Raw genomic sequence first — 21,888 nt, forward strand, 5'->3', positions numbered from 1 at the left:
TAGAATTAATTAAAAGAGGAGTTAGTAGTGTTGTTAAGACTTTGTAGGTTAGATTTGTCTTCTTGAAATGGAGAATTTTAACTTTAGCCTTCCTTGCTTAACTTCTCAGGTTGGTAGGGATTGAAGTTTGGGCACAATGTCTTTCTTCAGTGCAGATGACGAGTAGAAAGACGGCATTACTGAGAAAAGCAAGAGGTGGTTAAACGGTGGTTCTTTGAAATAATGCAGACTATTTGAAATGCGACTGTTTTGTTGGATTTTGCAGAAAAGATGTGAGCCATCAGGGATGTCGTCTGAACATGCGAATGCTTTTCACATTGCTAGTCTCCTGTATTTGCATTCTTCATTAAAATATGTCACGTTGTGTCTGCTATTTCAAGACATTGCCCCAATGATGCCTTTTCTGTGCTGTTATATTCTGTACAAGACCTTTTCCTGACTTTAGAAGATGTGCTTAGCATTTCCCTCTATTCTCTTGTTCCAAAACTGCTATTTGATTTGTCAGGTGTGAGGGCATATTTGTATTAAGGATCCGCAGGTAGGTGAGTGATCTGCAGGTAGATCGTTAAACACCATCTTTGCATGCTAAATCAGAAAGTAAGGGTTGATGGTACATTTGGAGTTCCTCTAAAGCATCCATCTCTCAGCTTTTTTTCCTAGTATAAATGGCTCTTTAGCAATGATGGTGGGCGACTGTGGATACTGGGAATAGCCTTGTTTTGACTCATGCCAGCGCACTTTGAGTAAAAGATGCAACGTTTCAGTTCTCCCTTCAGTGATGCCATTTCACGTTTTACTAGTGGCTCTGGACTTGCAAGATCTGTTGAAGTGCAAGATAATTTTTATTATTTTAATTATAAAAGACTGGATAAACGCTGCGCCCGAATGCAAAAAAAAAAAAAAAAAAAAAAAAAGCTTGGTTTCAATTGGTGTACTGTTTGCACAGAATTGCTGTTTACATGAATTGGTCTAAACCCATAGGTACCACATAGAAATTTCACACTGGAGACCTATATTTTAATTTACGTTTTGGATTTTGTGAGTAGTAGTTCTATTTAGGCCTCACGTTTTGAGGACTGAAGATGGAGAGAGAGAGGCTGATTATGACAGGAGAACTGTGGTAAAAGACTTGCTGCAAAGCAAAAAAACCCAACCAACCAACCAAACAAAAAAACCCTCTTTCTTAATTATTACCGGAGTTAAGGTAATTCTCACTCAGTACTGTAGTTCTTTGCAGAATAAGTTCCTGTGAAAACAAACTTGCTTGCCAAAATTTTAATTTCTTCTTAATGCGTGATGTTCTTTCTCATTTCTGTAGCACTTGCGAAAAGGAAGTAACAAAAATAGGACTATTCAGATTACATAAAAAGAAATGTGGCAAGCAGCTTTTAATAATTTTTTTAGCATATCTTCCTGTACCAGGTGTATCAGAATAAATCAGTTTGCTTATTTTATATTAAGCATGAAAGTTTCTGCATTGTAGTTCATAACAATGAAATATTTTCCTCCTGTTTTTCTGAGTCTAAGGATTTACACAGCTCCAGCCAGCAGCGAGCTGTAGTTGGCTTTTCTGGTTGCTCCTCTTTCTGTGGAACTTCTCAGTCAAGCATTTGTGACAAAGCTGCACAGAGGGTGGAGATGTCTCTGGGTGTGTTTCTGAAGAGGAATTATATGGTTGCAACCATTTTATGTGGGTTTTTCAGTTTCACTGCACTGGCTTAGGCTAGAATAATGCAATCCCTGTCACGCTGAAGCTTCGGCACGACGGGGATTATTTTGGCACGTACCGGGCAGGGGAGATGCCACCAGGCTACGTGGTATCGGTGAGGGAAACAGCAGCCGGTGATACCTAAGCAGGTAACCATGCGGTTGTCGCGTTAGGCGCTGCACGGTGAGGACGGGGTGTGGTGTCAGTATTACTCACTGGGCATGAAAAGGATCACGGTGTAGTTTCTCTTATGTAAAACCTGCAGGGGAAAAAAAAAAAAAAAAAAAAACATTCCGCTGTTTTTTTCCTGTGAGTAATAGGTAAATTCACCTGCTAAATAAAAATGGTAGTTCTCCCTGCCCCAGCAGGATGGGCAAAAAGGACCCCTCAGCAGTCCCTGCGGTGGGTTTGTGCAGGTGTTGAGACGGCGCCCGGGAGTCTCGGGGAGGCGGAAAGGAGTGACAGCGATCCTTTCTTTCCAGCACGCCTGATCCCTTCTGAAACTACGCTAATGAACTGGCGTAGCTTTCAGGAAGCGAGAATAAAATTGGTCATGTTGGGGTGACATGCTGGCATGTGAGCGCTCATTACAGAATGAAAATTGACAGTAAGCCGTTGAAAAATCAAATGACTGCAGTGTGCTTATACGTATATTTAAATGCTTTGTTCCTGTTGGGCTTTGTATACAAAAATAATTCTCAATCCAACTCTAAAGGCTTGAGAAGTGATATATTACAGGGGGCTTTGGCTTACAGATTTTGAAAATTTCCTCTTTTGAACGGGTTGTTGTTCAGTTTTCCTTTCCTTTAATTGCTTTCAGTGTCAAAGGAGCAAGTGGCTAAGTACAGGAAGGTGTAAAGGGGTGTTGACTGTGTGGGTGGTAAGGTAGTTTCAATGCCTAGTTTTCCCTTCTTATGCCATAGTCAATTTGGATACCTGCTATTTAATCAGGGATTTATTCTGCATAAGACGGAGGGAATTTAAATGATGGAGTCATGTAAATATTGACTCTAACAGGCTTGCTATCACGGATCCTGGCTTGTTGTCTACAGGAATGGAAGTGTGAATGGCAGCTAAGCACATGTTCTGTTTTGACCACAGAAGAAGGAAATTTATAAACTCAGGCAAATAGCTTTCTGTGTAGCCCACGTGTGCAGTAACTGTACAGTAGTTGTCAGGTTTATTCTCGAGGCAGAGATGTGTAGTGTTGCAGTCGGGTTATGTGAAGGGCCCGGATGCTTGCAGTCCCTTTGAAGCCTATGATGATGTCCTCCTTCAGAGCTCTTGGTGGGCTGTGACCACTTCAAGAAAGATTCTTAATGGCAGTTAAAACAACCAAGGGCAATATAAAAATGTTTGACTGCAGAACTACTGTTTTTAAGTGTCTTCCCATCCATAATTCTCATAAGTGAGGTCTGAGCTACTGTGAATAAAGGTCAGTAACAGTGGTTTATCTTTTACTTTAAAAAAGATAGATTAGTTCAGGGTGCCTTGAAAATGTGTTTTACTTGCTGAACTTCAGCACACACTGCAAGATTAAATACTCTTTTTCTCTTTTTTTAATTTTATTTTATACCGTTCCTGTAGCTGGTACTGCTAAAATATATTTGTAATAGTTTTTCAGAGATTAATACATTTTTTTTAATACTTACTATTATGAACTAGGAATGAGAAAATTGTTCTTCATGGACTGTTCCACTTAAAACAGTTTCATGCTGAGTAAGCAATAAATATGAGAGCTTGTCGACTAAATGACGAAATCACACGTCTTTAACAGAACTGGTCTTAAAAGACTGAAGTATGAGTAGCAAAGGATTTAGCTAATTCATCAATCTGACAGTGCACTTTTAATAGGTAACTTAATGGAATTATATTTTACTCATTGGCTTGGATGATTTTCAAGTTACATAACTTAAACTCTTAAAACTAGGTTTATAATTCAAAACCACTATGAAGAGGCTGAAAGATGCTTTTTCCTATTTGAATTCACACTCTTGCCAAAGATAATTATAGCTCTTATCCCTTACTGATAAGAGGATCCATGCGATGCTTGAATTTGGATTTCCGTTTTTCTTTTATACGGGACTGTCTCACATTGTTCTATATTTTAAAAAAGTCCAGAAAGTTGAAGCAGCATTCTTTTTTTGTGGTTAAGCTCTGAAATGTCTGGTATTGGATAAGAGTAGGTGGTGAATGGAAACCCTGAGACTTGAGCCTTTTGTTTCCACTTTCTAAAACCACGAGTGCTGTTTTTAATGATCGTACAAAGCTGTAAAAGAAAAAGACACTATTTATAAATCTAGAAGGTAAGTGAGACTAACACCAAAGCAGCAATTTAAAAAAAATTTTTTTTTCCTCTCTTATAATTGAAGGTTACATGAAAAATCTCATTCTGAGTGAGTGCCTCACCCCAGGCTATTTCTGGCCTCTGGAATCGCTCTTTTTAGCACTGCTACAAATTGAATCACCAGGTGCCAGTAGCATTTAAAGCAAATGAAGCTCAATTATGTTCTGAGTCAGAAGTACATGAATTAACCTGCTTTTCAGCAACAGTTGTGTGACCTCTCCTACAGATGTTAAAAGACTGAGCCTAGTGTGAATGGTAATTTAATACTACTTACAAGTGATGAGCAGGTTTGTCCATGCTGCGTAGTGTGAATTTTTACAGCAAAATTTTGCTCAGAGGTGTGGAAGAAATCTTGAATGGTATGTTGAGTACCCTTTTCTTATCGTACCAAACGTGTTCCCCAAAAGGACAGATGATGGTGTTGATTAAGGTTGAATTATAGAAATAAGTACAATAATCATTTGTGAAACTTCTATTTTTTAGCTTAATATTCCCACTAATATTATCACTGATGCTACTGCAGGAGTAGCCATAGGATAATATCTGACTTAGACTGGTCTCTGCAACGTATTTTTGTATCAGTTACTGTAGCATTTACATTATTGCTTCTACAAAACTGTGGCCTTAGGAGCACTAAGAAAACTTGAGTTATGGACTGCTACAGCATTCCTTCTCCTTCAGATAGTGCTTTGCTCAGTGCTATAACCATGTTGAGCCTAAATGATGGGTTTGAGTGTATTTGTGTGACTTGCACTGTGAAGAAACGCTGGTTGAATTTAGCTGTGAAGCACTGCTTTGTGAAGCACAGGTAACTGTTTAGATGGGCCTGGTGTTGCTGCACTCTTAAAGCTTGTCCAGTGTGTCTCTTGTGGTAGTGGCTAAGGACTGCTCTTTGCTTACAGCTTGGTTTCACTAAACAATTTTTAACAATACTCTTTTCAGTTCTAGTTGGGACAAGTCCAGCTAGGCTTAAACTATGCTCTGCAAGAAGTGAGCTGAAAACCTAGGTTATCTTCCACTATTATACCCTCAGTCTGCCTCCCTCCACTTCTTGAGGATGGCTAAGGATTGTGCTGTTGTAGGAAGCAGAACAATGTTCCTGACAGCTGTTTTCAAACAGGCATCTTTTCTCCAAAGTTGATGGTGCCATGCACTCTCTAATGCAGACAAAATATCACATGGTTGGTTGGAGAGGTGCCTTAAACAGGCTCGGGGAGGGGGGGGGAGGTCTTTTTCATTATGAACTCCTGCTATGATGAAATGTATGTCCCAGCAAACTAGATGCCTTTTGAGATAGCATCACAGTAGTCTGGAGATTGCTTTGTATACAATACATGAGATCTCTTCTTGTGATCACATTGTCTTTAAAATAAATTCAGGAGCTAAAAATCAAGCAGATTAAAAAAAAAAAAAAAAAAAAAAAAAGATACCAGTGTATTGCTTAAAAGTTCATTAGTTGTTTTCACTGCTTGTGAATAGCTTTGTGCTTTTATTAAGGTACTCTTTTGATGTTTAAATGCAGTCTTCAAAATAAATTGCATATACTGAATGAACTGAAGTTTTATTAGACTACTGTTATGTATACAGTTATTAACGTGATGCTGCTAACATTTATATTTGAAGTGGAGGTAGCATTTACTGACAAGAAAAGGGATGGATCTCTTCATTCTGAAGAACAAACCAACTCCAAATCAAATAAAGAAAATTACTAAAGAGAATCTTTTGAGCCAAAGCTTTCAAACACTTAACGTATTTGTTACTTGTTCTTTATGTTTCTGAATCCTGTAATGTTCTAAGTAAAATGGGGTTTTGCATTTATATTTTCAAAGACTCTTTGAAATGGAAACTCCTTTCCCATGCTTAGGAGTAGCAAATATATTCACTTAATACTCCTTTTACCGTACATTTCAGCATTTTCTTACTCTTACATGTGAGATTTTTGACCTTCTGGGACTTATCTAATAGGTAGTTTGTAAACAACAGAACATTATTATTATTTTTTTAAAAAGTGAATAATGTAATGCTAACTCTTGAAGTCAGCATATGTAAGTAGAATAGGAGCAAAAGTTATCAAGCTTTTGATAAGCATTTATAGCCAGACTGTCATTCTCTCCCATTGTCTCATATTGAAATAAAGATAGAGTTATTACAGCTGTAGTGCCCCTCTGATGTCAAAGCAGGATTATAGCTGCTGAATCAAGTTGAGAGAGAAATTTTTAGTGGAGAGGAGGTGACAAGCAACACTTTCTAATTTTTTGTTTTATTTTCAGGTTGTTTTTATGCTTACTGTCTCAGAGGGTTGAGCTGGGTTTTAAGGAGATGCTTCTCCTCTACTTTATACCCATTTAATAAACAATAAAGGCATTGCAGTGGCAACAAGATCTTTTCTTCTCCTTTTTCTAAAATTTACTCTGCCTCTGGGCATTGCTGTCACTACCCTGGACATAAGCTGCTGGGGACTTGGAGTCCTTACCAGCCAAAGAAGATATTTTTTTTCTAGGTAATAGACCTTGGAACTTTTTACTGTTGAAGGCTGGTCACTTCCCTTTTCTTTAAAATGACCTGTAGAGGGTATATAGTGTCGAATGGGAATTAGGAAGGTAGTCATGTATATCTTCCTTGAAAATTTGTATTAGAGCTATGTGCAGGTTTGTGTGCGTGGTTTGTGTTTTTCTTCTGGAGGTGTGTGCGCTAAGCTTCCTTTGCGTTCATGTTGGCTTTCGTGTTCCTGACTCCAGTGGTGTAAGACCAGCGATTGAATGTCGCGGGAGAGGTCGGCAAGAAGGAAAATCAGGTGTCGTTGTGGTTCTGCTGGGAAACGTTGGGTAAATCACCCGCTACCCTGTCGCCAGCCGGCTTCCAGTGCGCAGTAAACCCCTGGCTCTCGCCTCGCAGGAAGGCGTGAAGCTTAAATCCTTGCCTCGGCTGCTCTCCGCTCCCCTGCCCGGAGGGAGGGTCCTGGCCTAGGGCTGCGACTCGCCTTTTTTTTTCCTGGTGCTTTTCAAACCCAGGAAGTTTCAAATGAGGGATAACATCTTGTCCTTAGCCGAACTCGTTTTGCTAAAATATCTTACAGCCTGCCAAGTAAGAGCCTTTCCCATCGAAGGAGATCAATTTCTTCTCTTTCTTTTGTTTTTTCTACAGTTAAAACCCGTTACTGCACGTAACTGAAAACATAGCTTCAATCTGGTTTAGCTGAGCTTCAGTGAGGTTTGGGACAGGGTTTCGGTAGCGTTCATAAATTTATTTAAGGGTCAGCAAAGCCCAGTGAGAGAAGGGGGGAGCCCGCGGTGCACACAGAGGTCGAGGGCTCCGCGCGGGGCAGCGGCTGGTCTGTGCCGTGGGCGAGCGCGTGGCCGGGGGCCTGGGGCAGCGCGTGCGCCCTGCGGCGCCCGGGAATGAGGAAGCGAGCCGAGCCCTCGCCGCCGCTCGCCTGCCTACAGCTAACTTCCCAACAGCAGCCAGGAGGGGAAAAACAAGGCCAAAACGCATTGGAAACATGCTTCTGTGCTTTAGCGTAGTAGTGCTGTGCATGGAGCGCCGCAGGCAGAGGTGAGAAGCTTTTCCTTCTACCTGCTCTTCTCTGATCAGGCGTTTTTATATTATGTGTTTTGGTTTTTTTTGTTTTTTGTTTTTTTTTTTTTTTAATTTAAGAGGCATCACACTGTGTGCCTCTGGCAATGCCAATTGATTAAGAGGTGCTTTACAATCCACTGTTTGTTTTACTTCGGTTGTTGATTTATTTTTATAAACTTAAACCTGAGAGAAGTTTTAAAGTAATGACCAGAGCCAACCCCATGTGAGAGGGAATTGTGTCTCTGGCTAGGCAAGTCCTTCCCACCAAGGCTGGTTACTATAAAGGAGTAAGAGTCTTTAAAAGAATTAATGAAATGGTATTATCTTTATTAGATTAAATTACAGAATAGCCAAGAGCTGTATTTGCGTGAGCAGATCGGTTGGCAAGCCTGAGTTTATCTTGGCTGTGGGGAGCTGCCTTAGCATTAAAAACAGCTTTCCCTGTGTTCACTGCTAACTGTTGCAGGAGCTTTTGGTTGCTTTTTTCCCAAGTAAGACTCTGCAAAAGTGAAACAACCTCAGGACTAAAGTGAAAATGGGCAATAAAGGTTACTGTTTTTCTGTTTTGATCTTCAGATGTCAAAAAGAGAATATTGCTGGGATCAGAAAAGCGCAGTAAGATAGCGTGAAGTTGGGTGAAGCCGCTGGAGCGGGTAAGGCTCTCTGCGGCTGCGTGGCGGCGGCGTGCTGAGTCACCCGCTCCGTGCCGCGCCGTCAGTGCGGGTGCCCACGGGCAGGAACCCGCCTGTGGCGCAGCGGCGCCCGATACCCCTCTGCTCCTGCAAGGACGTCCAAGCGACCTGTCTGCGGGGAGATCCTCCCCGCGTGGCTGATGTCGGCGCTCCGCCGAAGGGTGCAGGCAGTGCAGTTCGGAGGGAGCTGAATTGTAACTGCGAGCAGAAGGGAGGTTTCGCCTGCATCGATAGTGCGTGAAACTTGATGCCGGTAGATATTGGTACGAAGTATTCCAAGGTTTAATAGTGGAACTTATTCTCAAGGATGGAGCTGCGAAGCTTTCTAGCTACCTGTGACCATCCCAGCCGTCTTGCAACCGGGACAGAGGTGCGAACCACCCGACTGCGCTCTGGTCCGGCAGGGTGAGGGACGTGCCCAGCCCCTGAGCAGCTCACCCAGGCTTTACAGAGCTGCTCGGCCTTTCTCCGAGCACTGGCAGGGTACCAGCGCGGAGGCACTGCAAATTGATTGCAGCGTGACGTTTCCAGGGTCGGCAGGTAACGTGCTGAACACGCTGCGCATTCAAGCTCTGAAATAAACCTGTCTCTGGTTCCAGCATGCTATCCAAGATACACATCTTGGACTTTTTAATTCTTAATTACAGCTTAACCTTCTGAGTTTTGACCTGTGCGTGTGTTTGGATTTTTGTGTTCTGTTTTTTTCCAATGTTATTAGCAGGAGCTGTGAGTAGGAGTCTTAAAATGAACCAGGTGGTGGTAGTAAAATGTGCGTGCAAAAGGCAAGGTTTTTACTGTTATGTAGGGTAGCAAAGGTGCATGCTGAAGTTTAAAGCAATATTAGCAGCTGAAATAAAAAATAATTGATTTCCAGATAGGTAGTGGAAAGTTGTCCTTTCCTTGCTAATGATAAAATTTGCTCCAGTAGTAAAACAGAGCTGCCTGTTCTTTCGCCTGAGGTCTGTGGCTTGTTAACTGAGTAAACAAGAATTCCTATTTAAAATGTTAGTGACTAAAAATAACAATTTACCTGGTCTTTTTACACACCAAATTCTTGTATTTGATAGTGTTTGTGTTTTTTGGTGTAATTTCCGGCATATCTTTGTTTTTCTCAGTTGCATGCAAAGAATGCAAAATATTGGAAACAGTTTTCAAAATCTTTCTTACTTATTAGAGAGTTAAGAAGTCATAAAATCAATGTTATGGGATGGTGAATTTCTTTTAACAAGTCATATTTATAAATATCTTTTGGATTTTGCATGTATAGATAAATGGATAGTTATGCACACACGCATATATGTATAGAGAGAGAGAGACGGAATATTCTGCCATGAAAGTATACGTATATGTGTGCGTGTATATGTAATATATACACACACACACACACACACACATATATATGCTTTTTCTCTTATCTCCACAAGGAAGTGTTCTCTTCTTCCAGTGATGGTAGTTTCAGTAGCTGTTGGTAGTAATGAAATGTCTCGTGTCCTTCGTTTCATTGCAGCCTACCCTTTCCCGTGTGTTTTCAGTAGTTCTTTGAAGTTAGGGCATATTTGCTTCCCATTATTTCCAGGGCCATAGCTAGTCACAAACTGTTGTATCTCAGTGCACGTTGGTGACCCAAGACGGAGCAGGAAAGCTGCAGCCGTGACCGTGGGAGGCTGCGACGGCAGCGGCCTGCGGCCCTGTGCCGGCCCGGCCGCGTTCGGCTCGTGAGCCCGCTCCTGCGACACCGTGCCCGTCTTGCGCAGGACTGGAGGAATTCCCCTGCTCTGGCCTGATCCTTTTGGGAGATCTATTGGCAGCACTGGTTGCTGGAGCAGCTCTTCTTTTCTGCTTGGGGGACAAGGTTGGCTGGGTCGAGCTGGTTGGCCGTCGGGTTCGGCAGCTGGGCTGTGCCGAGGAGACTGCTTCCTGAGGTTTCTTCTGGCTGCGCTTTCCATCACCAGCACGGTCCCTGGTCTTGCTCTGGTGTCCAGGCAGCAGTCGGTGTCCGCAGCTAGGCCAGCGTCGGCACACTGGTCCCTGGCCCCGTCACGGGGGGAACGCGTGGCCGTCGCTGCCCTCGGCCGCGCGTCCCCCTCCCGTCCCTCGCGCCTGTTCGCCTGCGATGTGCCAGGCCCCGCTGGCCTGGCAGCGTGGTGCCCTCCCGCCTGGGCTGGCTGGGACTCTCTGGGGAGATCTGCTCGGGTGTAAGCTTCGCCGCTTTTGTTCTCCAGCCTTTTGAGACCCGCTTTGATGCGCGATCCGCAGTCCCAGCGGTTCCTCCCTCCTCCTTCCCCGAACTGGAGAGCTCAAAACTTCTCCCTGTGCTGTTTGCACTGTAAATAAATGTGAACTATTTCATTATGCCAGTTGTCTTAAGTGGCCAGATACAGGAGCATGAGCATGTCTATGTTTTAATGTTTATTTTATTTGGTTAACTTTTGCATCAAGTGCATTCAACTCCTCCTTTCCAGTCTAAGGCCTGGCTTGGTAGAGTCTCGATGTCCAGATCTCGTTTCAAGCAGGTACAGCTCCATGTTAGCTTCCGTCTTAAGATTTGCTCTACTAGTAATAAACTACTACTGTAATGCTTAGTTTAATGTAACGGTTGACAATCAGTGTTTCAGATAGATTGTTCCTGTTGCTCCTGAGTTGCAGCTGGGAATCCAACAGGGGTGTTTCAGTTCCACTGTGGTGGAAAGGAAGCAATGTGATCAAGTACTTAATTTTTTTGTAATTGCAAATAGTATTTCACAGCACAGTAATACATTTAACAGATTTTTAAGCTAGCAACTGCTCTTTGCAAAAAGATTTTGTAGAGTAACAGGATAATTTCTACAACAGGTTTGTTCACAGAGAGTGAGCGTAGATGAGATACTTGATATGAAAGAGTATATTAGAAAAAACAAAAAGGCTTGGAAATAGCTTTCTGAATGGTTTATGCAGATACCTCAGTCAAGTAACTCACATGTATGAATGTTTTTCCTTTGAGATACGCTGATACAGTAGTGATTGGAATGATTTGGCTATGTGCTAACAAGATTGAGGGTGGAAAGAAATTTTTTATATATAGAAATATATATATATATATATATATATATATATTTTTTTTTTTTTTAAGTGACATCTCTAAGAACGAAACACCTGCACAAACTCAATAGATCTTGTAGTTGTGCGGTGATAGCGTTAGAGTTCAGCATGGTGCTTCCTCCTCAGGTGCCCGGGTAGTGTGGATTTCTTGTTGGCTGGTAAACAGTGGCCGTATGGGGTGGTACAGAGGTGTTTTCTGAACACGGGAGAAATAATTTATTATTAGCTTTAGAACTAAGCTTTAAGTGTCTTGTTGATTTTTAAAAAAATGGCTAAAAGCCTTAACTAGTAACTCTTCACTGTTTGCCTCTATTTACTTCACTATTTGGCAAAACGATGTAACTGTGAACAACAGTTGCACAGAATTCTGGAACAAAAGCTTGAGGCTCTTCAGATTTTCTGTTTTAATCTCAGGTTTTTGTTGTTGTTTTAAAATACTTTGTGAATTACACAAGCTTTAACGTGAAGTCTTTCTTTTTGCTACTACTTGGAATTGAGATTGTGTTGTTTGGGTTGTTTTAAACTGAGATTTGCTGAAAGGCTGCATGCTGTTTTGCATATAGAATAACTTTCTCTCTGTTTAAACAAACGATAGCAAGCAAGCGTCCACTCTTCGGTGTGAAAGCTGAGAGAAAGGAAGAGTGAAACTCATGTATTAGACTTTTCAAGTGTATTTTGCGTCTTGATTTAGAAAACTATTTGGGAGTAAATCTTTCTGATAATGATTCTTTACAAATCATTTAATCTTTCTGTAGTTTTTGCTCTCTTATATTTCTTATCACATACACGATGCAGTTTTGGTTTTATTTGACTTTTTTTGTCCCAAAGGGATACTACCGCTCTCTTATAATTAGTAACATGTTTCTCTTTTGCATTTTGAGTCAAAAGTGACAACTATTAAATCCTTCCAGGACCTTTTTTGTTGTAATGCTTAGTGTTTCCATGCAAAACTTAACCTTTTAATGGATACTGTAAAAATTATTTTAGTGGAATTGCACAGGAGTATTTTAAAAACTTTTTTTTTGATTCATGTCTAGTTTATGTTAATTGGCTCATTTGTAAAGAAATAAGAGAACACAAAACCCCAAAGCTAATTAATCTTGTCCTTTAACTTCAGGAAGATTGATAACTATCTCTCTTTTTAAGCTGCATAACAACAGAAAAAGGAGTTTAAGTAGCTTTTCCAGTGCCAGAGAATAGCTGGAATTAAAACAAGTCATGACTCAGTCCTCTATTTTAATCTCAGAACGGCTCTCCTCCTTCAGCTATACCAGTGATATTTACATAGCAGAAGGGATTTCAAATGCCTTTTCCAACAGAGAATGCTAACTTTGTTTCTGTTTCTTTTTAGGTTATGTTTCACACTATGTGCTGACTGTCTGTACTTACAGAAGATATTTAAAAACAAACAGACTTTTTTTTTCTTCAAAGATTTTGATTCCAGTGGAATCTGTGCTTCAGATTTTTGTCCTGTTGATTAACTCCTGAAGCAATGCCTGTACAAGCTCCACAATGGACGGATTTTCTCTCCTGCCCAATTTGCACACAGACGTTCGACGAAACGATCCGGAAGCCCATCAGCTTGGGTTGCGGCCACACTGTCTGCAAGATGTGCCTCAACAAGCTCCACCGTAAGGCATGCCCTTTTGACCAGACCACTATCAATACAGACATTGAACTCCTTCCTGTGAATTCAGCCTTGCTGCAACTCGTGGGTGCTCAGGTAGCAGTGCTTATTTATTTATTTGTCTTCACTGTTTCTTTGTCGTTTCTTTCCTTTTCTTTAGGGAGACAATTTCATAAAATAAGAATGTGGCTCTACATAAATGGGCTGTAGAGCAGACATCTGCCTTTCTGTAGACATACTTTCCAAATTACAGGTTTTAGACTTATGACATGCTGTAACAGAGCTGCTGAGAACAGCAGTTAAATCAGTCCTGCTTCTACCTTTGACTGATTTTTGCGTTTTACCTGATCTAGTGTAACTGTGGGCTACCACCAGAACAGGGTGATTCTGTTCCCTTTGTTCTTCTGCATCTAGCCATTTTACGCCCAGTGGATGAGCTGGATGAGTTACCTTGTGGTAACTATAGCTATCCTTCTGGTGCAGTAGACCACTTGCTTTGTCTGATTCAGCTTGCGGATGCCTACCGAGATGCCAGGGAAGCAGGAGGAGGGGAAAAGGGAAGTGCGTCAGACCCGTCTGGTAGCAGCCTCAGTGCTGCCTTATGTCTACCTTATGTCTACCTACCTTATGTCTGGTTTGAAACTGCCCTGAAAGTGTAATTCTATGAGATGACCTACGTTAACTTAAACCCATACAGCTGGAAGTGGAGAGCCTAAGGTCAGCTGAACCAGTGATCTGATTTGGATGACTACTGCAGTGGCACCAGCCTGGGGAAAGGGGCAGGAATGGGTGGCCAGTGAAAGCAGAGTCACCCTGTTTGGTTGCAGCACAGGCTTAAGTTGGCATAAGCTTATCGTGAAACTACGTGTTTAGGTCACTGGTAGTTCCTTGTGAGCCATACGTTTCAAGGCTGGACAGGATCATGGATTGGGAAGTTGGCAGAGGAAGAAAGTCCATGTCTAATTTATGGGTGAGAAATAAAAATGCAGGAGGGAGGCAAGTATCTTAGGAGGGTTATTGTTTTCCCTCTCTGGGCTCAGATGAGTTGAAGAGGCAGCATAAAATTCTGTAAGATACATATTTTGGTTTTGAGCTATGTTGTGGAGAAGCCATAAAAGGTGAAAAGAAAGCTGTTTTTATCCTTTTGATTAGATACTGTGACTTAGAGGCCTAAATGCATTTCTGCCGCTTCCTCAAATCAGATGCAGCTTGTTACTGTTTTCTTGCTATGCATTGGTCTAGAAGATGTATCAGAAGATTAAGAATTAAGTTCTGTTTCTGGCTGTACTAGTGATTCATTCTGCTTTGCAGGAGAAAGTAAATAAATCGTGTGCCTCCATGTCTTCAACATGTATGCTGCCATTTTTGAAGAGTTTCCAAACAATGTGATGTTTGTGAGTGATGCTGTAAAGTAAATGTTGTAATTCTCTTCTTTCTCCCTTGCTCTATAGTATCTTCTTCCTTCCTCTCTGGAATTCATAGAATAGTTCCAGCTGTATCCAAATGCGCACATTTATGATGTGGATAAATGCTCAGAAGGACTGACATTTTTTATTTTGTATGTAATTGTTATACTTTGTAAGAAGCTTGTACCACAGCTTTAATTTGGTCTTTGCCTAAATTTAAATTTCCACAAAAACAAGGTCCTCTGCAATGATGTGGAAAACCATGCTGCCCTGTTACAGGTAACTGAGGATTTTATTCTAGCTTTGCTTGTTAGTCAACCAGAATTTGCTCATCAGTATTCAGAGGTATGTGCGAAGGAAGAGTGTCTTTATGATAGTAGTATATTTGTCTTAAGAGCCCTCTGAACTCTAGGTTCAGATTTTGGATTAACGACATAACTTCTGTGTGTTATAGGTTCCGTGTTTATAGGGGAAGAATGCTTCCTTTTCATATTTTGTTATCCAGATTCTTACACCCTTGTTCTGTGTCACCTGAAGCAGCCTCTGCCATCAAAAGAGACGGTCTTCCCTTTTCATCTTTTTTGTTCCTCATTCCTGCTTGTATCCTGCTCACTGTGACAAGTCTTTGTACAGCTAGGTAGTGAACTGGATAGGGGAATTGAACTTTGCTATGTTTAGATATTTTTTAAAAAAACTTTCTTTTGTCTAGTTGCCTGATCTAGCTGATGGTTAGCTGTGCAAGCGCTTGCGTTGCCTTGCCGAAGAAGGTGATGGGAGAACAGCGAAGCGGTTTGCAGCTGCGGTCAGATTTGAAGCGATGACAAAGCTGTGTTGTTGCACTGTGTCAGTGTTACCTAAACAATCACCAGTGATCTTAGCTGGTTTTTCTTATTGCCCACACTTTCCTCTTAGGAGCGATTTGCATTTCCCTCCTAGCTCTCCCTGTGCCAGTGAGTGAGGCCCGGTGCTGTGAATGAGACCACTATTCCACATAATGCACCCTCCTGGCTCCTCTTTCCCTCCTGGCACCTTGTACTGTTTCCCAGGCTATGGAGGACTGTAAAATAATTACATGACTTTGTTGGGAAGGGCAGGAAAAACAGCTGCTATTTTCCACTGGGCTATCTCTTTCTCAGAAAAGCCTTTCTTGACATCTTTTATAGAAGAGGACTTGGAAAAGGATAAAAAGAGTGCTTTAAAGAAACTACAGTAGCTTTGAGCTCGGTCTCATTGAGATGATGTGCTTTCTTTAGTACACATCAACAAAAATGATCTATGTGCAGCCAGCCAGCTCATGAAGCATGAGTAGCATTATCAACCTTCATAGTCACACAAAGCCTTTTCTTGTTCCATTTTTTTTTTTGGTTTAGTTTCAGGAGAGGTGTACATGACTTTAACCACCTCTAACCTTCTGCAGACCTCTGTACACCTTAGTTCGTGAAGATCTTTAATATGTTTTTTAATGATGTATTCCAAAAAACAGGTTCCCTTTAGGAAGGTAAGCAGTACAACATAATTAAAGCTTTTGTCTGGGGGAAGAGGAACAGTTTGTTCTTTTCCCTTTGGGGAGGTTCCCAGGAAGTTCACACACTGACAAATGTTATACACTTCTTTTTTTGCTGGAGGCAGGAGAGGAGAAGCAGACATTTTGAAGAAACAAGTCTCTTCCAGAGACTCTAGCAGCGATGATAGGCATCCCTGGCAAGTTGTGCTTTGTGGCTTTAAGTACAGACAGAAATACAGTAAAACTTGTCACGCAGGCACGGGAGGAAGCAGTAACCCATTTCTCTGATAATAGCATGTCTGTATGTAGATTTTGTTACTTTAACAGAGAAAAGAGTTGATTTCTTACTTTAATTATAGTCTATTTCTCCTTTTCTTTTTCCCCTCACATCCCTTAACAAAAATGAAACATCTTGCCTAGCTTATAGCCAAACTTCCCATGGAAATTTAAGTGTTGCAGAGACTCAAATTTCTGCTCCCCCTGCTATAGTCTGATGCACAGCAGCAGTGCACGCAGGATCCGATCTGAAAGACAGCGGCTCTGCAATTTGGTATTCGTACAGTGAGTTCAACCACGTAACAGGGAAGCAAACACAAGTCCAAAAAGCTTTATTCATACAGCATACACAGAATACCTTGCTTTTAAGAATGTTTAAGTACAGAAGAAATCCCTTAAGCCAGTTTCTAAGGGAATGAGCTCTTGAATTTCAACTATTCAAGCTTCCACGTATTACTCACTATATGTAACTATTTTAAACATTCACCAGGCCTATATTTTGAAGGTGCCCAGTCATGGATTTGTCATCTAATCTCTTCCCTCCTGTTTCCACAGCGTGCAAAATGGCAGTGTGCACATTCCTAACAGGTGACATCAGGTGCCAGGAATTCCTGTGGTAGCTTTAAGTTCTGCCTGTGTGTCCTGCTGGACATGATAAATGTAGTTGGAGGCATTTGACAGGGGATTCGTGTATGACAGGAGAACAGGTGGAGTCTGACTAACTCACGGTGCTTTAAAAACGGGAAGATGACTGTTGTAGAGCTTATATTCCTGGCGTGTTGGGTTGGGTTGTAGGGTAGCTTTTAATGAAATGAGGGGCCTCGGAGGAGGAAATCCTCTGCAAAGAAATGTTTGACAAACTTTTGAGGAGTTGAAGACTAACCATTATTTTTTTTTGGCAGGAAGCAAACTATCTATTTGTAGGGGAAAAAAGGTGGGGGAGGACAGGCCTCAAACGGAGGTATGAGGGGTTTGCTCTGCTTAATGTCTTTTAATCCTGCCCAGTTAAGTGTCTAATGCTAATTAGTGGTGACTCAAGCTGATGTCCATGGTCAGACTGCATTTAAATAGCTAATTCAGAAGCTCGGCCTGGTGGGAGATGGTGCTTTAGCAGTTTTTTTCCAGTCCTGTCCCCCTCCCCCCAGTACTGTCACAACCTGCCTCTTTGCACAGCCGCGAGGGTCATGCTGAAGGACGACATTCCTATGCCGGGGTGCCCAGCCTCAACGCCAAGGCAGAGGCATGCAAAGTTAACCCAAATTTAAGCTAAAAAAAGTCTGAGATTACTCTGTTCTTCTTGTTCTGGTCTCCCTTGGGAGATATTTGTCGTATCATGTAAGCGTAACTTGCAGTGAAAACTGTGAGAAGGGTGGAGTGTCTGAGAAAATGGAATATTGAACGAGGATGGAAATAATGAACTCATTGAGCAGGGCAGCTATTTTGTGATTCTCAAGAGGCGTTGTCAGCAGTAGTGACCGTAGGGTCCTTCACACACTCAAAAGGATATTTTGCAATGGGGAAGTGAAAATGCTTTGGGCTTGAATGATCTCTCTGTGGTCCTAAAGCAATTCCTTGACAAAGCCAAAACAAAAATTTGCATGTCCTGTGACTTTTGAGTCATGTGTTTACTGGCTTTTTTTCCCCCTCTTGATAAATACTGGTCTTCTGTTGTAAAATGGGGGAACATTTTGGAACTGCACGTTGAAGAACCAGAAGGACAAGTTATTTGCAAGATTTGCTGAGAGATGCACTGCCTCTCCAGTTGTATGATGTACGCAGGGAGAAACACATCTGCTTGTCCCGAGGATTGCTGAAAAGCACAAAATGAGCATCTTCAGCTTTATCGTTCCATCCTACACCTGCTCCAGCTGAAGATGAAGGCTAAACTCACGTGTCTTCCAGCCCTTGCTTTACAAGAAGTACAGTTGTGCAAGCTTTTTCAATGTTGTCCTCAAGTCTCCTTTGCAAAGAGAAGAAATGGGAAGGATGCACAGATGGGCGGTACTGGGCTCGGCAAGGTCTGCTCAGTAGCTTGATTAGCCCTCGTGAGTTTTTCTGCGGCAGCTTTTTTCTGGCGGAGGGGGAGGCGCTCTGAGAGTTGCCCAGACAGTCCTCGTCTCTCGCTGGTCGAGTTGTGCTGCGTACGGCATTCCAGCGCGCTGGCGTTGCTCTGGGCTAAATCTGCCTTAATTCGGGATAGAAATCCGGGGCTGAACACTGCGTTTCCTGTCCCCCATCCGTTCCAAGCGGTCTCTGCCGAGTGTTGCGAAGCTCGAGGTGCATCTCAAGTTGTCGTCGTTGAAACGAGATAGAAACGTGCACAAAACGTATCGTAGCGGTAAACGGGGCAGAGCCGTGCAGCGGCCGCCTCAGCGCGCCTGCGTGCTGTTTGAGCGGTGAGCCCGCTCTGCTCGTACAGCGTCCCGGGCAGAGGCACGCTGCCAGCAGGGCGGGGGCCCTGAAAAGGGAGATGGGGCTCTCTGCTCACGCGAGTATTGGAGGGGTTCGTGGTTCTGTTTCCCAAATCCTGAGAAACCTGTCCAGCTGAGGCCGTTGCTCTTGAAACACTTAGGCTGTGGCCTCTGTAGGATAAAATTGCTGAATCTCCTTTTACTCAAAGCTTCCTTACTTAGAGGTAGCAAAAAACTTCCAAATTAAGTATAGAAATAATAGTCCAAGGAAAGCATCCAGGCTTACCTGTTGTCTTGAAAGAAATAATTTCTTTCTTTTTTCTTTTTTATTTTTTTTCCTTTTAAACAGAGTAAGAGGGTTGGTGTCTGATCCAGACCATCTTGAATTTGCTGAGTTTGGATAGTATCAGCTCTTAATTGTGGGGTTTTTTTTATTTATTTATTTACTTCAATCCCAAGCACTTCGTTTTGGTCACCACATTTAAAAGCAAGAGCTGCACAGCTGGCAACTTCTTATTCTGCAGCACGTTTCAAAATGAGAAGCCACGAGCACACACGCACATTTAGCTGTGGCTGTAGGAAAAGTATGATTGTATAATTAAAATGCAGATGACGTATCAAAATTAGTAAGAAAGCTCTTGCCCCAGCCGGTGGGATTAGCTCTGCCCTGTTGTCCGTGTGCACACAGCATAGCAGGGCTGAGTTCCCTCTTCCGTCTGTGAATGCGCACTTGACATTTCCGCAATGTAGTAATGTAAAGACTTACCATTTATAATTCCAAATACTGAAATTATTCCTGGAAAATCCTGGTGGCAATACAGATGTGCAGGAGTTACGAGAAACGAGTTGTGGTTATGACTGGAACTGCTTCTGCTAAGATTACAAATGTGTTGGCTGCACAGATCTATTGAATCTCGGGCAGTCGTACTTCTGTGCCTTAACGTGTATGCTGCTCTCACAAGCTTTACATTGAAGGTTTTGGGCGTCATGTCCAGAAATCTGCTAGCGGAGATCAGTAAACCTAGCTCTCTGTGCTTAATTCTCCTTTAATATTTTGCCTCAGAGCTTTGGAAAGGCTGTGTGCTCAGTGGCAAAGGTTTTTTTCTCTTTGCTCTCCATCATCTACATGTATTTGAGGTTTTGTATTAAGGGACTGATTATGTAAACTCCCTATTTATTTGCTTGTTATTTATTTGCTAAGTTTGAGCATCTTATAATAATTACTGGGTTTTGTCAAATGAATATTGAGCCACATTCTTTCCTATCAAATGCAGTGGGCAATAAAGTAGAGGGCAAAGCATCTTTGAAGGAGAAGGTGTTCCAGCTTTGCTTGTATTTGTCCAGGCTGAAAAAGGAAAAAAGTTAAAATGAGCAAAAATACTGAAAGCCTAACTAAATTTTATAGTATGTACACTTTTCAGTAATTGCAGATGTTTTAAATAATTCATGTCAAAATTCCTGCTTTTTTTCTCCCTTCAGGAAAATTTTAAAGTATAGATATAAAATAGTATTCCTCTCTGTGCCTTGCTTGGGTCCCTGTGAGCAACTACGCAGCGCTGGCGTGACGCAGTTGCCACTGAGTAGAGGTTGAGTTGGAAGTACAAAGTGGCAGTCTGAGAGCTGTTTTCACTTCAGGAGAAACTGCGAACAGCACTTGTATTTAATCTCCTGAGAAATTCCAGTATATTTTACTCAACGTCTCTTTGGAAGATCTTGTTTTGTCTGGATGAAATAAATGCTGCAGCCAGAACATTACAAAAACAAAACTCACTAGCCTGCGATACCAGACTAATGCTTAGCATATGTGTGCATATGCACTGTGTAGGAGAATGTCATCTTGCAGCTTGATTAATTGGGTCTCTTCAGAATATGCTGTAATATAATTGCTGCTGCTTTCTTCCCCCACCCCCAAATCCAAATAGCTCAGAACACTTATCCCTAGATAATTTTAGAGCTGCCAGGTCCCAGATATGAATCTGCACCTTCTTGCAAACCAGGGTTATCTGAGTAATACCAGTTTTTGGCTGGCTGGTTTTAGCAGTGTTGCAGTATGTTTGCTGTTTCAGCAAAAGTTCATGATTATAAGAAATGTCGTGTTTCTTGTGCCGATACCTGTCCTGGAATACGCATTCTGGTTTTGTTTCATATCAGTCACTAAATAAAAGAAGTCTGATACTGTGGCTTGTGAAATAAACTGAAGCTGATAAATTTTTCTGCCTTTTTAAGCTATCTTCACTTTAACTGATTTTTGCAGGGGGGAGGTGGAAGCTGTTTGTTCACTAAAATGAATAATTACATATTGCTTACTAATGTAGAAAAATTGTAGAGAAGGGGAACGAAACAGGAAATGCATGATATTAATAAGCTCAATGTAGTGTGTGCTTGTAAGCACGACTACTGCTTGCTTATGCATATTCATCACAGATGCCCATGTCACCTCTTCAGGTTCCAGAGCAGCAGCCAATTACTTTATGTAGTGGAGCTGAAGATACCAAGCATTATGAGGAGGGCAAGAAATGTGTGGAAGAATTAGCATTGTACCTCAAACCACTCAGCAGCGCGAGAGGTAATTCCTGTGTTGTTTCGTTTGAAAATGAAAGCTGGAAACAAATAAGATGCATAACAAATTATCCATGTGATTACAAGTAGAGTCTGTTGGAAAAACTCACCTAGAGCTAGTTTATAAATATCAAACTGGAGTTACCTTTCTGAGCATTAAGGTTATGTTTTCACTTGGGGAAAACATCTTTAATGGTATTATATCACAATAGTACTGAGAAAACACAGAGGCATTTGGTTTCAGTTTAGTAAGTTGAGATAAACTTGCTAAGTTGTGTTGACCTCTGCTAACTAAATAAAACTGAAAACTCTGCTATTTCCTGAGTTCTGCTTTACTTAGATAACTCTTGTAATGCAGCTTTGTTGCAGTGGAGGAATAATTTGAAGGAAGTAATGTGTTGGATGTAGGACATACAAGAGAAATAAGTTATCCTCTGTTTATATGAGACCTTAGACAACACCTGGACCCATATGAATAATGTTAATTTAGCAAATCTTCACTAGTTCAAGTGTATGTAGTGTGTATATATGTATTACATATGCTGGATTTGGAAAATCAATAATCAACCCTTCCTAGATGTAGAAGCAAATGAGGCAACACAGGTGAATGTCATGGGGATCAGCTTTCCAAAAATTGATTTTTTACAAAAAGCTGTTTCAAGCTTTTGCAAATAGTGCAATGTGATACCAGCATGACTCTTGAG

General features: G+C 41.6%; 1 protein-coding gene across 1 annotated transcript in view; it reads left to right on the forward strand.

Moving 5' to 3' along the window:
* Window positions 1–21,888, forward strand: part of RC3H1 (ring finger and CCCH-type domains 1) — a 72,460-nt gene that overhangs the window by 7,478 nt on the left and 43,094 nt on the right. Inside the window, 2 exon segments of the mRNA XM_062581984.1 lie at window positions 12,753–13,124; window positions 21,071–21,191. Coding sequence (XP_062437968.1) covers window positions 12,894–13,124; window positions 21,071–21,191 — 352 coding nt within the window. The 5' untranslated portion in view covers window positions 12,753–12,893.

This window comes from Rhea pennata, chromosome 8 (genome assembly GCF_028389875.1).
Source record: "Rhea pennata isolate bPtePen1 chromosome 8, bPtePen1.pri, whole genome shotgun sequence".
Lineage (NCBI taxonomy): Eukaryota > Metazoa > Chordata > Aves > Rheiformes > Rheidae > Rhea > Rhea pennata.